General features: G+C 34.2%; 2 protein-coding genes across 5 annotated transcripts; one reads left to right on the top strand and one right to left on the bottom strand.

Moving 5' to 3' along the window:
- Positions 1-5034: 5034 nt before the first annotated feature.
- Positions 5035-13619, bottom strand: LOC148846913 (Mitochondrial substrate carrier family protein). Of its 3 annotated transcripts, XM_088950303.1 has the most exons (7): positions 13131-13599; positions 12930-13005; positions 12156-12211; positions 10963-11058; positions 9261-9777; positions 6154-6289; positions 5035-5585 (listed from the first exon to the last, which is right to left on the bottom strand). In XM_088950303.1, exons 3-7 carry the CDS (start codon positions 12160-12162, stop codon positions 5391-5393), a joined length of 951 nt encoding a protein of 316 aa, XP_088806429.1. In that variant the 5' UTR covers positions 12163-12211; positions 12930-13005; positions 13131-13599; the 3' UTR covers positions 5035-5390. The 3 variants fall into 3 exon arrangements, with proteins under 3 accessions (XP_088806429.1, XP_088806427.1, XP_088806428.1); XM_088950301.1 differs by lacking the exon at positions 12156-12211 and having other exon boundaries at positions 13131-13605; XM_088950302.1 differs by lacking the exons at positions 10963-11058; positions 12156-12211 and having other exon boundaries at positions 13131-13619.
- A 4310-nt stretch (positions 13620-17929) lies between these two features.
- Positions 17930-21184, top strand: LOC148846912 (EPIDERMAL PATTERNING FACTOR-like protein 2). 2 transcript variants are annotated; one of them, XM_088951130.1, is made up of 4 exons: positions 17930-18221; positions 20159-20374; positions 20590-20633; positions 20725-21184. In XM_088951130.1, exons 2-4 carry the CDS (start codon positions 20251-20253, stop codon positions 20944-20946), a joined length of 390 nt encoding a protein of 129 aa, XP_088807256.1. In that variant the 5' UTR covers positions 17930-18221; positions 20159-20250; the 3' UTR covers positions 20947-21184. The 2 variants fall into 2 exon arrangements, with proteins under 2 accessions (XP_088807256.1, XP_088807257.1); XM_088951131.1 differs by lacking the exon at positions 17930-18221 and having other exon boundaries at positions 19662-20374.
- Positions 21185-21240: the final 56 nt, after the last annotated feature.

The following is a 21240-nucleotide window of genomic DNA, read 5'->3' as shown; positions in this document are numbered from 1 at the left end:
GTATGCTAAGGAAGTTTTGGTCGATAAGGATCCCTTGATTTAACCTTCCCAAGTTTCGTGATTAAGATGCAGTAGGATGGTAGTTGATTAGAGTTTAGATTGTTCTTGGGAGTGAAGGTGGTTAAATGGCTGGATGCCATATGTAAATCAAAATAAGGATTTTTTTCCCTTCTGATAGGCAGCAAGCAAGTTTTTATAGGCCAGTTGGTAAATATGAGCTTTCAACTAAGGACTTCCCCAGTCTTCCCAACTGAGCAAGCTGGTTTTTTCTGAACCCTTTATATGTTCATTTTTCCACTAGGAGGTTGGCATCCCTACACATTTAATGAAACATTCATAGCTTGTGCCAATTTCCTAGGCAGGTGTCTACAGTAGACTCCCTGAGTTACTTTTATGTCTTTTATAAGTTGAGGATATTGTGCTCTCCCTTTCTCATATGGGTCCATAAATATTTAATTTGGGATTCAATTAACCTTCTACTATCAGACAAGTCTATATGGTTCTACTTTTGATTCCTTTTTATTATTAGGATGGTAGTCATATATTTCTTCATCATCACTCACCCGCTATATCATGATAGATGGATGGGAATTGTTTGAAACTTTGAACCTGAAATGAGTTTCTGGATGGTTCCAAATGATGCAAATTACTATACCCTGATCACATTTTGCATAAGCTGAGATACACCTATATTATCTGGGCCATGTCAAATTGATTTGACTGACTTAATTTGAATAAAGCTGCATAAGCTGAGATTCACTCCCAATTTGGAAATACAATATAGCGTTTTGTAGATAAGGCATTGCCCCTTCTTAACATGGTAGTATGATATCATCATTATTGAAAAAAAAAAAGAAATACGTTCATATCTTGATCATAGACTTTACCGCTTACTTTTCTTATATTGTGCAAAAAAAAAAAAAAATCCTGATGGAATTTTAACAGTAATGACTATTCTCTACATTCACTTACCAAGCTCCTCACTAGGACTTTAATTGAAATTCACAACTATAATATTAGTTTCATTTGAGTGGAATATCTTATGTTACCATCCTCAGTGATATTTAGAACTTGGAAATCTATTTGACATGTGATGCATGATTCTGAAGACTTCAGAACTGTTGATTGGAATTAGCTGTGTAATTTTGTTGGAATGCATCAGCATTACATCAATATGATATTTCAGGTGCTTTATGACCCAATCAACTTTAAATAGTGAGGGTTAGCCTTGGGTTTCACATGCCAAATTACAAGTTTCTATTTTGAATCTTGGTTTCAGATAAAGATAGAAGAAAAGGAAAGAGAGAAGACAAGATGTGTCTCGAACAGAGCAAAAATCAGCCCCTCAACTTAACTGATTCACTTGAACAAAAGAACAAGATAGGGTAAAGAACTACCTTCTTAGAGTAGCTGACCCATATACTTAATATCAAATGACACAACTACTTTCCACATCTCTTGATTTTACTTCTAACAGTTTCATTATATGCTGCTTATATCATGTATTTCAGCTTGGGGAGTAGGATTTGTTTTACCAAGTTAAGCTGGTAGTTTTGTTTGAAATAAGTAGGAATAGTTGTTGGGATGTTCAAATTATATTTGTTCAGCAGTTAGTTTCTTTAAGGTTTGGGATGTGGTATTTAGTAATGAATTTGCGTCTAGTAGTGGCTTGGTACTAGTTTAAATTAAACCTGAAATATAGTCTAATATGATTTGGGGGACATTGAACTACTAAAATTTAGGCCCCGTTCACTTTTCGGTAAGTTACTTACCCAGCTAAATGCACTTACCTGGGTAAGTGATACCCAGGAAAAGAAACTTTCCCTGGTCCCCACGTAAATCTGAAAAAAGAACATGGATTTCTTGGTCAATTTCCCCCATTTAAAATCCAAAAAAAAGAATTCCCCTTAGAGAAAGTGAGTTTTGGGGGAAGGAATTCTCGTCCTAAGAAGACTTCCTATTTTGCATGGGAGATCTTGGAACTCTTACATGGACAAAATCTAGTTGATCAGTGATCACGATATTGAAAGTTAGGACTGTCAACAGGTCGGGTCTGGGCCGGAACCAGCTGGAACCGAAACCGACCCAACATGAAATGTTGAGGACCTGGACCCAATAGGGTCTGTAATTTTTGGACCCAGAACCGAACCGGTCAGTTCTCATGACAATTGAGTCTGACCCGACAGACCTGATTATTATAAATAAAAAATAAATATTTATATTTAATATATATATACACACACACAAACATACACACTAGGTGGAAACGGTTCAGGACTAGGTGGAACTGGCCCAATCAGTTTGGGTTCATGGAGTCCATCGGGCCAGACCCGACGAAAAAGGTTCACTTCTAAGCATAGCTTTTATGGGAAGCCCCTAGTAGAAAATGCGAACTATTTGTTGAAAATGAGATGGCCACTGAAGTTAGTGGTTGGCTTTATCATGTTTCCGCATCCTATAATCCTTAGAATGAAAATGTCGTTTATTGCCCAAGCAGTAGTTGGTTATGTTATTGGCTGTTCTTTTCCCTCTTTTTGAATTATTTTGGAAAGGAACATGCACATACCCAAATGAAGCCACTCTCTTTTGCGTGCAGTCAAGCTTTGAATTAGTGACTATTCCTTCTTGTACTAAGTTTTGCAAATGATGCAGCTTCATTGAAACTTCCTATTCTTTGCTCACAAGGACAAAATCCAAGTCATAGGAAATTTCTCCATATGAGATAGGCAGATAGCTTACACCTCCTAATGTGATTAAACTTTTATTTTTTTTCTTTGATAGTTCTAATGCGATTAACCTGATACTGGCAATGCCGCCATGTGCAAAAGTGCTAATTGGAAGCAAGATTCTATTAGAAAGTGATATCATAGAAGTTGGGGCTCTTTGGTTAGGTTGCATTTCTGAACTGGTATTCCATCCGAAAGTAATTACAACGTATTAGTTTGGATGGTGCACCGAGCTGCTAACTGCTAAGTTGGGTTTTACGATGGAAAAGGATATTTGCATACCTCCTCTTTAGTGCAATAATATCGTTTTCCATGCCCAAAACATGTTGGTAAAATCTGTGGGAAAATTAGGTATTTTTTTCATCTTCTTTTGTCCCCTTTCCTTATTAGTCAATTGATAATGGTCTTATGAAAATTCAAAAGAGAAGAAAGCTAAGAGAAAAGGGTAACAATTTTGTGGGATAAGTATATGCTTTCTAATCTTTTAGCTGAAATCTCCTCTGGAATTGGGGTATCTCACTTCTTTGATTCAGCATTGCCTGCCAACTTCTTCAAGCTTGTCAGACAGAAATATAAATTTTAGCATTTTGGTTGCCATCTGCTGTGAGACCATTATGTTTAGTTATAAATAGAATTTGAGCTCAAATGTCATATCTCCATTACTAATGACCGGAACAGGTGCATTTTCTTGAAATCATGAAATACCCTCGTTCGTATCGTTTCTATGCAACTAACAATGGCTCAATTGGGAACTCCGAGCTAGCTCGCTGGTAAAGTCACCTGTTGGCTGCTGGTTGTGTCAACCGAAGCTTTGAAAACTGCACCACTCAAGTCGTTTTCTGAATAGGGGGGTTGGACTTCTTGGCAGGAGAACGGAGACTCTTGAGTCGTGGCATTTATATCATATGTTCCTCAACAATCTAGATTCAACCTAAAGATTGAGTCAACACCAGGAAATTTTCGACCCAATTGACCGTCATTTGAATCAATGTTTAAAATTTTGATATGATGCACCTGATACAATACGATACGGGTAACAGATATAGGATATATATGAAAATTGGGCATTTCATCTTTTTTTGTGTATATTGGACTCGTATTAGGGATGTATCGGGATGCATTAATAGATATATCGACGAAAAAGATATGGCCAAAAACTAGAAAAAAAAGGGGAGAAAACAAACTTTTTTACTCTGAAATAAGCCTTCTTTCACCCCCCCCCCCCCAAATGACTCTAAAACTCCAAATCTCATTCCCAAAGTGTTAGATTTGCAAAAATTTGCAAAAATAAAAATAAAAACACATGTGAATCATTATTTTATTTTGAAGATTTTTCAAATTTTGAAAAAAATGACAAAAATATGTAAACTTTTTCATTTTTTTATAATATCTTGTGATTTCTTTTTTTTCTTGAGTTTTTAAATTTATGTTGATCTACACTTCTTTACATTCAAAATCACTTTTTTTTTGTTATCTATAGATTTATGAAATTTCATGAAGATATTTGGGGAAATATAAATTAACAAAAAAATTGAAATATAATATAAAAAATCACAATTTTATTTTTTATATTTTAAGAATTAAAAAATAAATAATAATTAGTTATATTTTATCATTTGATCACAACAATTGAATATATTATAATTCTATGGATGATCTATTGTATCCACAGACCAATTGAAATTTTTTCTTTAATATTTTTTTTATTTTTTATATTTTTAGAATTAAAAAATAATTAATTATATTTTAACATTTGATCACAATGATCGAATATATTATAATCCTACAGATGATCTATCATATCTACAAAGCAATTGAAATTTATGGTTGGATAGGAGAATTGGGTTTTTCCCATCCCATAAAACATTAAAACTTAAGAACTATAATTTATAAATTATAGTTAAGCAAAGGGTTTGTAATGAAAGCATGATTAACTATAATATATTTTTTCATAAAACTATTAAAGTATATTAATTTAATGTACATACACCTCATTAAAGTCTTATATTTAGTGGTGTTAATGTATTTTTTATGATTTATTTTTCCAAGCTTATCTATGTATCTTAATTTTTTTAAGATACACATGGTATCCAAGGCATATGTCTCTTAAAATCGTCTTTCCAATGCATTTGACATTTCCAATACTTTGAACCTTGACTCTAATGACTTTTTTCTGTAATGCTGTCATACTCTAGGTTCAAATATTCAGACCTAAGGGTTCTGCACGGGGTCTAGAATTCAAACCTGGGTTCGGCCACCTATGCGAATGTGAAAAAAAAAAAGTGTTTCCTGAGTGGCGTATGGTACATGATCCATAAAATGAAAACAATGTTTCATTCGTAGCATTTCTCTTCCACAATTTATAATGTTGATCAATGTGCTTCAGTCCATAGGTAAGAGACTCCTATCATGAAATTTTGGATCTGTAAAAAGCATCCAACTTCTATTGCTGCTGCTGAAACATGTGGCCATAGGGGTTCAGTAATTCATTCACTTCGTAACAAGATGATCAACAGCCAAAAAATAGCTTCCTACAATTATAAAGGACGCAAACCCACTGCGGGCCATCCGCAACCAAATCCTACGAAATTTTGGATCTGTGAAAAGCATCCAACTTCTATAGCTGCTGCTGAAACATGCGGCCATATGGGTTCAGTAATTCATTCACCTCGTAACAAGATGATCAACAGCCAAAAAATAGCTTCCTACAATTATAAAGGATGCAAACCCACTGCAGGCCATCCGCAACAAAATCCCACGAAACAGGAGGCTCCTATCTGCAGGGTGGATTCCTGAAACCCTCTCAATCCAATACCCTGGCTGTCTCCACCTCAGAAATTTCCTCTCCATGGAAACATACTGCAAATGATATTTCAACCACATTAAGCATTACAATTATGAAAATAGTAAAAAGAACTGCAATTTTGACTCATCATTTATGTAGGTTCATATGGTATAGTGGTGAAAAACAACTTGTGTTTAAAGATTCACTTTAAAAGTTCCATTACATGGGAGGGAGTGATGGAAAACATTAAAGATTCACTTTAAAAGTTCCATTACACGGAGTCCAATCAATTTTTTTTTTATCAATAACACATTTCATTAACACGGAGTCCAATCAATAACAGATTCAATTGTAAACCGAATAACACTACCAAAGCTTTCCAGGTTAACTTGATATATGGTGAAGAACGATGAACCCAAAACAATATTGGGAGTAACATCAAACCCTGGAGAAACCAACCCTGACAGAACTTAACTGTCAAGTGTATCATATTTCATATATGCTAGGAGGTCTGAAGAAGCTTCGTAGTCATGATAATGCAAATATAATATTTTTTTTTTCTAATATGGCTTCCTTGAGGGGGGGGAAAAAAGAAGAAATCATGAAATAGAATCTCAACATTAAGAAAGCAATTTTGCAAACCTTGGGTATCACAATACACTGTGATCGACTTGTTGCAGTGTCAAAACAGTGAGAAGTAGCGGCAGCCATTGAACCAGAAATTCCAGCTGCAACACTAGCAGTTGAAGGGGAGACGGGGCCAATTTCTTCAATGGACCTAAATAAAAGAAAAAACCTGTGAACTCAGGGGCCAAAAGCAGGATCCTCAGATTACAGTTAGGTCTCAAATATTAACATAAAAGCAAGTTTACAAATATGCAAAGACAGTTCCCTCCAATAAAATTAAGTAATATCTTAACAAGGATCAGGTTGGCAAGATGAAAAGAACCAAGATAGGTTGAGCCCACAGGCCACCTAAGTTGACTTGTCTCAATCCCCCTAACACCCTAGATATTCTCCTTGGGACTTGTGCCCAAACTATTCGGGTTAACTTTGGCTGTTGGGGCCCAACAGCATAGGCTGTTGAGACAGTTTCTGGGCTGGGCACATTCTGGGCAGTTCACCTATTCACGCCCATCCTTTGGTTTTTAGTCAAAATAAATTAATATGTAATTACTAATTTACCCATTCTCATGGTAACGTGGCATTTCCAGAAATTCTCTCAACAGCATAGGCTGTTGGCCCTCAACAGCTAAAGTTTTTCCAAACTATTCAGATCCACAATCTAATAAAACTTCCTTCCACATGACTCCAATAGCCCAATATAAATACAAAGCTTCAGCCCAAAATTTTATCTGGAACAAGTCATTTAAGTTTCTATTTATTACCCATTCTCATGGTAACGTGGCATTTCCAGAAATTCTCTCAACAGCATAGGCTGTTGGCCCCCAACAGCTAAAGTTTTTCCAAACTATTCAGATCCACAATCTAATAAAACTTCCTTCCACATGACTCCTATAGCCCAATATAAATACAAAGCTTCAGCCCAAAATTTTATCTGGAACAAGTCATTTAAGTTTCACCCTCATGAAAGTATGCATCTTCTGGAATTTCATACTGGAGCCTCCATTAAACCTAACCAGTTCATCCTAAACACTCTAAAACCTTGCACCATCCATAATCCCCAACTAAATCTCTTCAATTCTCAAAACTAAGCAAGTTACCCAATTGAATTTTCATGTTAAATCTCACTTTTGAGTGTATTGTCCTAGTGAGTCCACATTATTAGGCCTGTCTTGTATAGGCTAAACTAACAAGAAGCACAATAAAACAAATCCGATCATCACAATGAAAGCCTCCATCCCGGAAGTATTCTCAGCATCCAGTTTTATGAAAGCTGTGTCATGATGTCTCTGCAATACTGTCATTACAAGGGACTGCTTCAGAGAACTGTGTAGACTGATCACATGCTTCAGTCTTCAGATATTATGGCATCATCATGATAAAGAGAAAATATGACTAAGCCCAAATGTAGGAAACCCTACTCAGCTGAATGTCTATCCAAGAATAAGGATGGCTCAAAAGCCATGGGTTCAGGCAATTCACAAAGCTAGCAATTATAAAACTGCCCATTCAGAGGTAGAGGGATAATCATGTATATAGTACCTAATCAGGCAATAACAACCTCAGGTCAACATGCTTTTGATGTAGTTCAGACCTTGATGGGGCTAGGTCATGTTAAGTTATGGATTGGTGTTGCACAGCTAGTCATGCTTACTGATCCTGGATATTTTTTAACTTCTTGTACACAATGAAACAAATAATAGACACTTTGAACTTATCACAACCTTGGACTGGATCAAGTTTTGAATGCACAAGTCTAACCTGATTGGTCAGTCAGATTAACATTGATCAAGGCCTAGGTTATATTAATACACCCAGTGATTTAGAAGGCATGCCTAGGCGCACAGGTGAGGCACATTTTAGGGTATGCACCTCATTTAGGTCCTAGGCAAAGCACTTTCAAAAGGTGCATGCCTAGTGTACCTTGCGCTTCAGCCCAGTTGCACACCTTTTGAAAATTTGTGCATTTTTTTCTCCTTTTTTATGCGTAGCAGCTGGGTTGGAGCCCCCAACCAAGCTCCTTGAGGAAAGCCCAAACAAGTCCATATCAAGGTCTCTCTCCACTCTGGTTCACTCACTTGCCAAAGCTCCAAAAACCACATATTTATAATGTTGCTCATCCATTCATCCTAATAAAAGATATTTTTAAAATACACTTAAAGTTATAAAAACCTTTCTATAGGGATTAAGAATTTAAGACCCTAATTTGGGCTTGTTTGGGCTTGCCTCAAGGGGGTTGGTACAAAGGTGGCTCATAGAATCAGGAATGCATAATGTTTAACATCACATTAGCTATTCCTATCAAAAAAACATCACATTAGCTATTTGTCTATTTGAAGTAAAAGATATGGCCCTTGCGCCTTTTTTTCGCACCTTGCTCTCTTAAAACAATGAAAACAAATGCACACAGAGACAAAATACTGAAGCATCCAAGATGGTGATAAAATTGGTCCACAATGGTTTAAGATAGACCCACCCAAGAAGTGCCAAAAGCTTGTTATTGTCAAATTCTAATCCCATGAATAGCATATTATAAGTTTTAAGCCAAAAAATAATTGCTAATGCAAACAGATCACAATAGAGTAAGGTAAACTTGGACAACTTAAGAATATAATCACAAAGATCAATAGAAAAAGATAAGCTAAGAAACCAGAATAAAATAAAACAAGACAAAGCATGGAACAACAAGTATGAAGTCAAAGAATGTCTTTAAAAGAACTGATTCAGAGGTGTTAAGCTGAAAATGTTTATGGAGACATGAGTTTCAAACATAAAAATAAAAGCAGTACATGGTTAATGAAATCTACATCTTAGGGTGGATTTTTACCTGCAATTGAGAAACGTAGCCACATGGATTCTAAAATGCTTTATGCACAACTAACCAATGCCTCTGTAATCTGTTATTTTGATATTTCAATGACATGATATTTTTCTTGCTAGTAGTTATTTTAAGAATAAGGATCAATTTATGGAAAAATAAACATTTGATCTCCAAACTTATAAACAAGTAGAAAATGACCACTTTCTAGGATATGAAGAGAGATAGAGAAGATGCAGAGACAAGTTTTAAGAGTGCAACTGAAAGTAAGCATGATGCAGCAAACACTCTGAAACTCAAACAGAACCTGGGTGGAGGATCCATTTCAATTGCCTTCCTGTCAAGCATTGCTATATGTAAAAATTGCCAACTAGAAAAGAATACACCACCAAAGATGCAATTCCGGACAACTCCTGATCTGAGACCTCTCCACAAGGCACCCCATCCTTCCAGGGAAATGATATCTAAAGGCCTTTGGACATCATAAACAGGCGGTGGTCTTCCAGATCCGGTCAGCATCCAGGGATAGTCTTTCAGGGCACCAACCATATGGGAAGGTTTGGTGGATATGGTGGACAAAAGACCAACAGTTTGGTCCCACGCCCTTTTGTCAGGAGTATATCCACGAATTAATTTTGCTGCCATTGGAGAAGTGACTTGCTTTTCTGAGACAAACCTAGAGGTTGGGAAGCGAGAAGCTGCAGTCACCTGTGAACGAAGTTTTAAAAGTTCAAATGGAGTGCTAATAAGAGCTTCCAAGGCTCCAGCTGCAATGCCTGCCAAAAGGGCCTCAGAGACATTTACATAATTTTCTTCTCGTCCATCTGCAAAATATTGGCACATATATCAGAAAGGATAAAGTGCAAATCACCTACAACAACAAAATCAGGAGATAATTGTATAAATTTCTAATTTCCAGGCTTTGTAGCAGGGTTTTTGAATGTGTGCTTGCATTTGTGACAAAAAGGGAGTGCATTTTTTGCAGTGCATGAAGACTCCTGCCCCCACATGACTAGGATTGCGCATTGATCTGGGCTATGCTCAGTTTGTGCATGAAAATTTCAGGCTGAAAATTGTTTTGAAAGACACACCTAGGCACATAGGTAAGGTGCATTTTGAGGTCTGCATCTTGCTTGAACCAAAGCAAGACCATATGCAAAAGGTGTGTGCCTGAGGTGAAGAGAAAGGTGACCTAGGCAAGAGACTTACTATATTTTTGGTCTTTTAGCTTTCTATGTTCCATGTGTTTTACACCATTGTAATGGTCTGTTAACTTCTAAATAACCTTTTATTATGTGCTAGTAATGATCTCTTAATTTCTAAAAGAAATAAAAAAAAAAAACAAAAATCTTTTCAACACTTGAAGACATAGCTACCTAAAGTGATGCAACTGAAGGCACAAAGATATGCTGAGTTTGTTGATTCAAAAAAACAAACAGAGAGAGAGAGAGAGAGAGAGAGAGAGAGAGAGAGAGAGAAGGAAAGAGTTTCACAGGTATTGAATGCTTATAACACTTTGAGCATTGAACAATTGTAACTTTTAAACCAATTTTATTTTGTTATCAGGTGGTGACTTTTCAACTTTGTGATTTACCTATTATGTGATTAATATGAAACTTTAAACTCGATTTTGACCTTCTTAATGCCTTCATGAAATTGTAGATCTTGGATTATAGCATTTTATTTATATTAAATTATCGATGTTTTTCTTTGAAATATGGTCATGGATTATCACATTATTCCATTATGGAGGCTTACATGATTTTTATTTGATTTAGCATCTAGATTTGCATATTCTTATACATCAAACTTTTTTATTCATTTTGGCAAAAAGTGTGCCTTGCTTCATTCAGGTAAATGCCCTAACTTTAGTGTTTTGTTGTGTATCTTCCTTTTCAAGGCATTGGGCTGAGGCCAGCCTGAAGCCCAAAGTTAGCATCGCACACGCGCATGCCCGCCCCCACTCACACACACACACACACACACAGAGAGAGAGAGAGAGAGAGAACCTTTATAAAAAGCTGTCAGAAGTTCATAGGATCCAAAACGAGCTCCCAACCCTGAAATCCTCCCCAATGTTGACCATTGCAAACCACTATATAAACCTACAATATTCATCAAAGGGAGCATTTAATTGATCCAACAAGAATGATGATTAAAGACCAAGGAAAAAATCCACTAACAACATATCTAAAAAGGCCATAAAACACAGAGTAACATTGTAAAAATCATTTCCCTTCCTCCCCCCCCCCCCTCTCTCTCTCTCTCTTTGCAAGGGGGGTGGTACAAATGGTACAAGTTATTTTGATGCTTTAAAGCAATTCCAAAAAATTAAATAACCTTTTAGCATAAAAGTGTCTCATTATGTCAGTTTGCAAATCTGTCTTTACAAAAATATAAAAGGCTTTTTCAATTCACAAGACTTGCTCTCCTATTTTAGTCCAGTTCAGAAGCCATGGATATCTTTCATTCTGCATTTGGGAGAATGAGAGACAGATACTACACTGCTCAATCAAGTTTAATAACTTTTATGACCAATTACTTTTGTCAACTTTCAAGTTTTCCATCTCTTTCACTCAACCTAGAACAGGTGCAAACATCAAAATCCACTTTCTAAAACTTACACTATATTGAGGGAAAAAAGGATACACAATAAATCAATGGCTTATATATAAAACCTTGCCCTTGATGCAATCCATAACCAAGGGAAAAACTGCTAACCATGATCCACATGGACCTTCAACCCATCTGGTCTCTCATAAAAACATCCAATACACCAACACAAACAAGGCCTCTAGGTTACATCAAAGATGTTAAATATGTTAGTATTGAGCTAGAGTCTCTAGAGTCCATGCTTGAGATATTTATTGCATTTTATAGCATTCACTGGGTTCCCTTCTGCAATAAGCTTAAGAGGTTTATTCTCATTAGCAAAGTGTAATCCATAGAGAATATATACAGTTCCACCCTGTTTATGTCCAATTTGACCAAAAGACAAGAAGATCACCCCTTTGGAGTACCAAGAAATACCTTCAACCCAGACAATGAAAAACTTTCCAATAAAAATAACGAACACCCATAAAATATAAATTACTTCAATCACTGACAACTGGGAAATGAGAAACTAAAATATGCTCTGGAGATAAGAAGATTCAAAGCACTGATAAAAGGAGGATAAAAGACATTAAGAATGACAACTTACCTCCCATGCATAGATGGAAGTAAGCAAGGAAAATATATGAGCAAAAAGTTCTTCCCCTGAAAGCATATACAATCCATCACCCACCACTCAAAACCTATCCTACTTAAAATGAATTCTATAAAACCCCAATTAGATTGGTTATAAGTTTTTTTTTCATTTTTGGCTTGCAATTTTTCTTTCTATCCCTTTAAACGATGGAGCAGAACAAGAAAATTAATTTTGATTTAAGATAGAACCTTATTATTCCCCATCCAAAGCCACATATATTTTTACCTAATATCCACTAAATAAGACTATCACTAACGCAGAAGATTAGGAAATATAGAGAAAACAGCCAAGAAAAATGTGCCACAATGATAATTCCTTTAAAAAATGCACTCATTTATTAAGCATTTTTACATGTTCTGTTGTGTATCTGCAGATATCTTCCATCTAGTTCATTGTCTTTCCTATTTGATTTGTTTTCTGTGGACCGTTTCAAGGAAAATGGCATGATACAAATTTACAGGTACCAAGGAGTAAAGCAGGATAATTATCATGCATGATAGAGCATTTTAATTTCCAGACAAAAAGAGAACCATGGTTGGAATCAATGAATAATCGTTTAAAGTACTTAAATCTACGTAAATACATACATGTGTTGGTGTGTGTACATACGTATCAAGTGTTGCTTCTGTGGACCGTCTGAACTCTGAACTATTAAAATGTATGAAATAAAACTAGAAAAGAAACGTAGAATGCACCCGAAGAAGAAAGGAATTTCATGGGAATTACCTAAATTCCCTGACACTGATCGAAATCTATCCAGTGCTTGAGCTACAACCAACTGTTTACCATGTCCTGTACCAACCTGTTTAACACTTGAATAAGTAAAATAATTTCTACTCTAGGGTTCTTGCTGTATAATATTCCAGAACCGAAAGAATATAACAGAATAACAAAAGCAAAAACCGAACGAGATAGAAGGGTTTAAACCTGAACTAGAGTTTTGAGAGTATCGAGTGGATGAGTGAGAGCAGTCCCTAACGTTACCGAACCAGCTGCAGCAATGGCATGGGTTGCAAACATGTGGTTCTTCAAAAGTTCCTCCATTGTACAAGTTTTCGGGAACCTCAAATGCAATAGTGTGTTGGAGAAGTTTCAACTTTCAACCCTGCATTTGCAGAGGGGCCTTCTTTATATGTCCCCAAGTCTTTAAACATTTTAGGTCACAGGTATGTAAAATACGGCGGTTTCAACGAATGATCAAACAACTGGAGTCGAAGAGCTCTCGTTCAAGTAAAAGCATCAGATCAGACTCGAATAAAGAATTTTCATCACTTGTAGTTACCGTATGAGTCAATTAATTGTATCAGTCTCTGAAACATGTCCAAATTTTGTAGCATCAGATCAGACTCGAATCTCCGTTTAAGGACCGGAACAGGTGCAGCCTCACTAAAATTTCGGTTTCAGTGAGGTTTTCCCATCTTTATACCAATTATAATTTTCAATTTTTATTAATTTTTGAAATTTTTATTTTTTCAAATGGTAAATAGTTTTCATTTTTGGCATGTAATTGTTTTATTTTATTTTAAATATAATTATAAAATGAAACATACAAGTCATTTAACGTAGATAAATAAATCATTTTTTATAATTTTCAGTTTTTTATTATAATTTTGGAAAAGTTAACTCTTAAATTATTTTATTTTATTTTTTTATAATTATCATTCTATTTCAGTTTTTATAATTATAATTTTCAAACCGATTAATTTGACCAACCTGACCAAGTTAGTATGTTTTCTATTATTTTAGGTCGCTTCAATTCAACCATTATACTAACTCGAGAGGTCAGGTTGGTTTCGGTTTGGCCATTTGTAAATTGATCAAAACCAACCCATTTGACCCAAACCACTAACCCACTACCAAAAAGGAAAATAGTTTGATTTATAGGTTGACATTAAATTTTGTATTACATTTCCATCATTGACAAAATTATTTCTTATGTATAATTCTTATTCTTGCTCAATATAATAAATTTATAATATTAGAGATGTATTTAATATTTTAATTTTTATAAATATATAACATTAGATATGTGCCCAAAATTTCTCTTTTTTTTTTTATTTTTGTTATTCTTGTTTATTTTATATTTTTTAAAGCTGTATTATTTGACTATGGAATCATTTCATTTCTAATTTGATTTTAAATTTGGTATTCCATTATCATCATTAATAAAACTACTACTTATATTTCTTACTTATTTTTGTTTAGTATAATGAATATACAATATTAAAGATATGCCCAATTCTTCTTTTTGTATTATATATTTTATTTATTTTAATTTTTTTTTAATTATAGCATTATTTATTAACCCATTTGACCCTAAATAGTTTAATTGTTTACCCACCACTAAGAGGAAAGAAAATGGTATTGTTTTCAAATTTTTGAAATATTTATTTTTATAATATTAAAATTAATGTTCTAGATTTAATTAGTAGAATTTAATGATGAGAAATAATATATATTAAATATAGGATTTAATGAGATAGAATATGAAAATGGTTTTATTTCCAATTGGTTTTAAATTTTACATTTCATTTCCATAATTAATAAAAATATTTCTTATTTATCATGCTTATTATTGTTAAATTCTACTAATTAAATCTACAACATTAATTTTAATAGTATAAAAATAGATTTTACATTCCATTTCTATAATTAATAAAAACTTTACTTATTTATCATACTTATTATTGTTTAATATGTCAAATATATGATGTAAAAAATGTTCTCAAAATTTTTATTTTTTATGTTTTTATGCATTTTATTTAATTTGAATTTTATGATTTAATTGTAGCAACATGGATTGACCCTTTTGACCCAAAGTGGTTTAATTTCTTACCATCACCTAGATGAAAATACTATTTTTTCAAGTAGATTTTAAAAGTATAAGTTTTTATGTTATTGAAATTATTAATTTAGTACATATGAATTTAATTAATAGAATTTAATGATGAGAAGAAACAAAATTGCCTTAAATATATGATTCAATGAATGTAAATGAAAGTTAATACCTTAAAGGTTGGATTTAATGAGAATGAATTGAATGAATTGAATATCTTAAAATTACCTCTTTTCAACTCATTTAATATCAATAACCAATTATCCTATTTGCCTTCATTTTTTATCAATAAATTTAAATATAGAGGGGTAAATTTTATCCTTAGAAAATTACAGAAATATTCTTAAGGCTATTTGTGCTTTTTAAAGTAGTATAGATTGGGAGAATCCTAAATAGCTAATTGGTGAAGTCTCTTGCAAGTAATAATGGGTAATAACAGAGACTTGGGGATCGAATCATAAATCCTACCTGGTTTTAGTTTGGGTTATGGATGCAATCAGATCGGATCAAATTCGAATCAAGATATATCGGAAATTTGATAATACAAATTATAGATATGTCCGACATTCAAATATGATCTTATGTGATTTAATTTCTGAAAATTTTAATCCATGTCATTTTCGAAACCACCAATTAGAAACTTTACTTTCCCCAAAAAATCTCTCTCTCTCTCTCTCTCTCTCTCTCTCTTCTCTCTCTCTCTCTCTCTCTCTCTCCACATTCCAATAACCTAAATAATCTAATATCCTAAAATTTCTCCTAAACAACCTCCCCCACTATCCCCAACTTTCTCCTAAGTTATCTCTAATTTAGTAAAGAGTTTATCACCTAAATTATCTCTAATTCTTATTTATCTTCTCCCCCACTTTTTATCTACATCTATCTAAAGAAAGTTTGAATTAAAAAAATAGAATTATTTAAATATTCTAACAAAATTATACAATAACTTTAAAATATTTATTAAAAAGACAAAAATAATTATAATCAATTTAATAATATTCATATTATTAATAATTATACATTTTTACAAAATTCATTACTAAATTATGTACAAACAATATAAATTATGATTTTTTTTTCTGGATTATTCAATCTAAATGTTATTCAAATAAAAAAAAATCTAACATTAAAAATGAAATATTATTTAAATATTTCAATAACAAAATATTAAAATTAATATTTTAAATCAATTAATAATATATTTTAAATAGTTATTGAATAATTTTCAATTAAATAAATAGATTAAGATCTTAAATATTTAGTTAAATAACTAAATATTTTAAATAATGACATATTTAGCATAACTATATTTTAAATAGTTAAAATAACAAAATTATGTATTAATAGTACTATAATTTGATGGATTATTAAAATCAACAAGTAAATAATATTTTAAAATTTAAATAATGATATTATTTCAATAAATAAATAATATTGTAAATAACTAATTTCATTTGTACCAACTAATAATTCTACAAAATAACATTCAAAATAGTTATTGTTTATTAATAATAATTTTAAAAACTTAATCTTTATTCATTATATATTATCTATACTAAAATTAATATTTATTGTATTTCAATAATTATCTATTGCCTTTTGTGATAAATATATTTTCAATAATTATATATAAATCTATTTTGTTTTGTTATTTAATAGAAAATCTTCAATAATTACTGGAGTTTAAGCTACTATTATTTAGCTTTTTAAATTTGGCCAACCAAATCAACCTGGTCAGGTTGGGGGGTTGGTCACTTAGGTTATATCAGTTTGGGGTTAATTTTTGGTTTGATCGGTCGATTCAAAAGATTTAAACTTAAAAAATTAAATTTAAATTTAAAAAAATTACAATGCCATCGTTAAAAAAATTTAAATTAAATTTATGCTATAAACTATTTGAGCCTATGAAATATTGGGATTTTCCCACTTTTCCATATTAAAAATATATTTAAAATATAAAATATTAATACATATCTATGGTCGGGTCGTTTGATTTTAGTTTGTTTACAAATGGCCAAAGCAAAACTGATCCAACCTAGTCGAGTTGAGAAATTGTTGGACCAATGCCAAGTGAAATACTAGAAATTGAATTGGTTAGTTTCATAAGTTTGATTCGGAATGGCAACGGGGTGGGGTGGGGACGAGGAGCCTGTCCCCATCCCCGCTAACAGGGACAAAGTTATCCCCATCCCTATCTCCGCATGGATCCCCATCCCCATGATTCTTTATAATGTCAACCATTATGTTTTTGTTTTTTATTTTATTTAAAAAGTAAAAATAAACTAATTAAAATTTACAATACTATTAGAAAAGATTCAAACATATTCAACTATATTTTTAAAAATATTAACATACAGACATATGTGTGCATATATAATAAATAAAATGTATGCGTATAAATAATATATATTAGCGGGGATCCCATGGGACGGGGGGCGGAGTCCATTCGGTGCAAGGAGTTCTCCCCATCCTTGCACCATCCCCACCAACGGGGATGAAAATTTCCCTATCTCTGTCCCCATAGGGGGGAAATCATCTCCATCCCCGCCTCATTTGAGGCAAATCCCCACGGGGACCAGGAAAGTGGGGAAAATTGCCTTCCCTAAGTTTGATAAACAACCCCATCTAAAATTAATTATTGTTATTTTTATATTATAAAAAATATTAAAAATGATATGTAAAATATAGATAATTATTAAAAATGATATATAAGATAATTATATATTCTTACATGTTCCTATTGTTTAACAAATCTTGCAGGGATCCCTGCTAGTATATTAAAAACATAATAGTTTATATAAAAAAAACGAAAAAAAAAATACAAACATTTTTCCACTTACATGTTTTTTATAAAAAATTATATGGAGTCCGGACCGGATCAGATACATTTGCACCCTAAGTGCTAAGTTGGGTTTGAGCCCTTGGGGGTGGAGATTTGGGTTTTCGGGGTTTGGTGTACAGACCAGAGACAAAAAAAAGTACATCCTTTTGTCCATTGGTGTAGCCCATTCGTCTGCATAAAGACAGGGCGGTTGTGTCAACCGAAACTTTCAAAACTGGATTGTGAAACTGCCATCTTGTACTTGTCATTGATCAGTGGATTTCAGGATACTGTTGCTAAGGTGTGCTTCCAGTTCCGGAAGAGGAAAAGACAGAAAGGCTTCATATTGTTGGTACTGCTGGTACAATGTTTTTTCCTCCTCTCCTCTCTTTTATTTTATTCACATGAAATCTCTGTTTGATTTCATTTGATTTCTCTATAGTGTGGGTTGAGCTGGTTGGCCATTTCTTGGCTGGAGAACTTCGTCAGTTTGTTTCATTTTTCTCAGTGATCCAGGTTGAACTTTAACCTCAAAGTTGAATCAAACACCAGGGATTACGAAAATTGTTTGTTTCCGAGGAAATCATCAGTCTCCCCTTTGCCCTCTCTCTCTACCTGCAATCAAAGCAGCCTTAATTGTAAATGTAAAATCTGATCTAGAACCAAATTTGTGGGCTTATCCTTGCGAATTGCGATGCAATGCAGTAGCCAATGCCCAGTAGATGAGTAGAGCAATCAAATCGACTGATCAAACCATAGCCCCAGGCCCAGTATACTAAGGTTTTAGATCACCCAACGAGCCCCAGTTGATGCGAACTCTAATTTAATTCCTTGCTTGTGTAGCGTTGAAACAGTAACACAAATGACCACACTGGTTCAAGGTGACAAGTTCGAGATGACCAGCCTGCTATTCTCTCTCTTTCTCTCTCTCTCTGGTGGTGCAGTGCAGACACTGGGTCACCTCGGTTTGTGTATATACGTCTGTTTTTTGTTGCAGTTTGCAGAGGCCTTCTTTCTCTTTTCATTTATTACCGTATGATGACTACTGCTGATAGTAGCAAGTCCTTACAACATCTTCCGAGGAGAGAAAGAGAGAGGTAGGATTCCATTTACTGTCTCTCTAGCTCTGAATTCTCAACCTATACGCAAGACAAACCTCTACCTACAATGAAATGAATTCATATATCTGCTCATCACTGACTTAATCTTCTATCGGAGCTCGAGATACATACACGGTCTGTTTGATTGATGAACCGTTAGCTTTTGCCCCACCATGGATGATTACACTCATGAAACTTCTCAGTTCATGTTGTTTATTCTGGATACTAAATTTTCTAACAGAAGATAATTATCACGAAAAGGAAAACTTAATTGGCTCATCTTCTCCAAGTAATTCCCAGAGTAGAGCCCCTGAATATAGTAAATATCTTTTCCCTTTCCAGCCAAGCTTGCTTCCCAGGATCCCATCTCACCCAAACAAATGGGATCATTTATTGCTTAGTAAACCAAAAATTAATAGAAGATAGTTATATAGTACAGTCATGTACACTGCTGTGTCTAAAAACAGTCAATCTTCTGCTGTTGTTTTATCAGTCTGGCCCAAAAGCTGAGAGGTTATCCAAGAGATAGAGAATGGTCCTTGTTCATCAAGCTGTCATCCAACTAGTCCCCATGCATCAACCTGTCTGTGTGTGGCAAACCCTTTTCCTTTCTTTTGATGGATTTCTCATAATCTTTTGCATCATATCTGCTTTTTATAATTGGTTTCTCCCTCACAGCATCTTCTTTTTTCCTTCAAAAGGAATAGAAATTATCAGAAGATTCAGCTGTAAAGGTTCCTGCAAACTTGGCAGCCTAGCTATTTATTATTAGGGGTGATTCTATAGGCTTTAAGTCCCAAAAAAGAACTGTCTTCCAGAGCCAAGGGACCACCTCAAACGGTACAAGTTTGGATATACTTGTGGGTTGTGAGCAGAGAGAGTGAGAGAGGGTTAGCCTTTGCTCAACGAAAAGACAACAGAGTGTATGAAGTGAGAAGAGAGGAAGAGGGACAGACTACAGAGAAAACCGATTAATCATATGGTGTTCGAGTGAGTTGTCAAAAGAGAAGATTTGGGTGATTTTAAACTCGTTGACAAGAAAGAAGGATAACTTGTTTGTAAAGCAAAATCTTGCTGGGGAACTGAAAGAAAAACTGTTAGAAAATGAATCAATAAATAGATGTTTTCCTGATTGCTTTCTGAGCTAGGAAATTGTTTTATAGTAGACCCTTCGACTTTCTAACATACCCATCATCAGCTATCATATTTCGCTGTTGAACTGTGAGTTATTCAAATCTCTCTCTCTCTCTCTGAGAGACACGGTATCAATTTATCATCCTCAACATCATCATGCGGGTTTCTAAGGAGCAAAAGAGAAGAATCTGGTCTGTTGTAATAGCGACTCTGCAGATAGTGAGTTGGGTTTCTGCAACCGGCAGGCCTTTTGCAACATATGATGGTGCTCGTCGCCCAGGTTAGTTTCAACTTTCGGCACCTTTCATTGATAAGTGTTTTTTTTTTTTTTCCCACAACTTTTTCTGAAGCCTATGATTGGTCTGATAGAAAATAAGTGCAGCAGAAAGTTGAGGGAAAATCAAGTTCTTACGGAACACCTACTTGAAAGTTGAAACATTTTCTCTTTGATGTTACAACAACTTTAACTGGTCTTCTATTCTTGGTCAATCACAGGCCAAAGTCCAGCATCTTTACAAGCTACGTTGCACAAACAACAGGTATAACTAAAAGTCATCTCTTTCTCTCTCACAAACACACACAAATGGGTTTTCCTGAATACATACTCATCTGATTCTGTTTCTTTTAAAGGAATTCAAAAGCAAGGAGGGAAGATTGATGAATGAAGTAGCTTATAAAGGGTTGAGCACAATGGGGTCCAGGCCACCAAGCTGTGTGGGAAAGTGTGGAGGATGCTCTCCATGTCAAGCCATACAAACGCCCACAACCACCGATCGTGTTGGTGCCCAGTATGCCAATTATGAGCCGGAGGGCTGGAAATGCAAGTGTGGGACATCTTTCTTCAACCCATAATGCTTCACTCATAGAGCTACCCATCTTTATTTTTCTATTTCTTTATATCATCTCATCTCCCTGTACAAATTACAGACCCATATTGATTTCCAGCTTAAAAACAATGCTTAGGGATTAGGACTTTTGCTGGAGGCCTGGTAGGATTACCTTTTTTTTTTTTTTTTGGTAAAATGATTACCTATTTCATTAAGAGTGCTCTAGCCACTAGTTCTTTTGTTTTATGTGAGAGAAGATAGACTATATGAGTTCTTTTTCTCTGTATTCGAGGTGGCGGGATCTGCTCCTCACAAATGG

This window comes from Nelumbo lutea, chromosome 6, assembly GCF_056320005.1.
Source record: "Nelumbo lutea isolate HS-2025 chromosome 6, American lotus-T2T, whole genome shotgun sequence".
NCBI lineage: Eukaryota > Viridiplantae > Streptophyta > Magnoliopsida > Proteales > Nelumbonaceae > Nelumbo > Nelumbo lutea.
The sequence above is the reverse complement of the archived record's forward strand: the minus strand, read 5'-3'. Positions and strand labels throughout refer to the sequence as shown.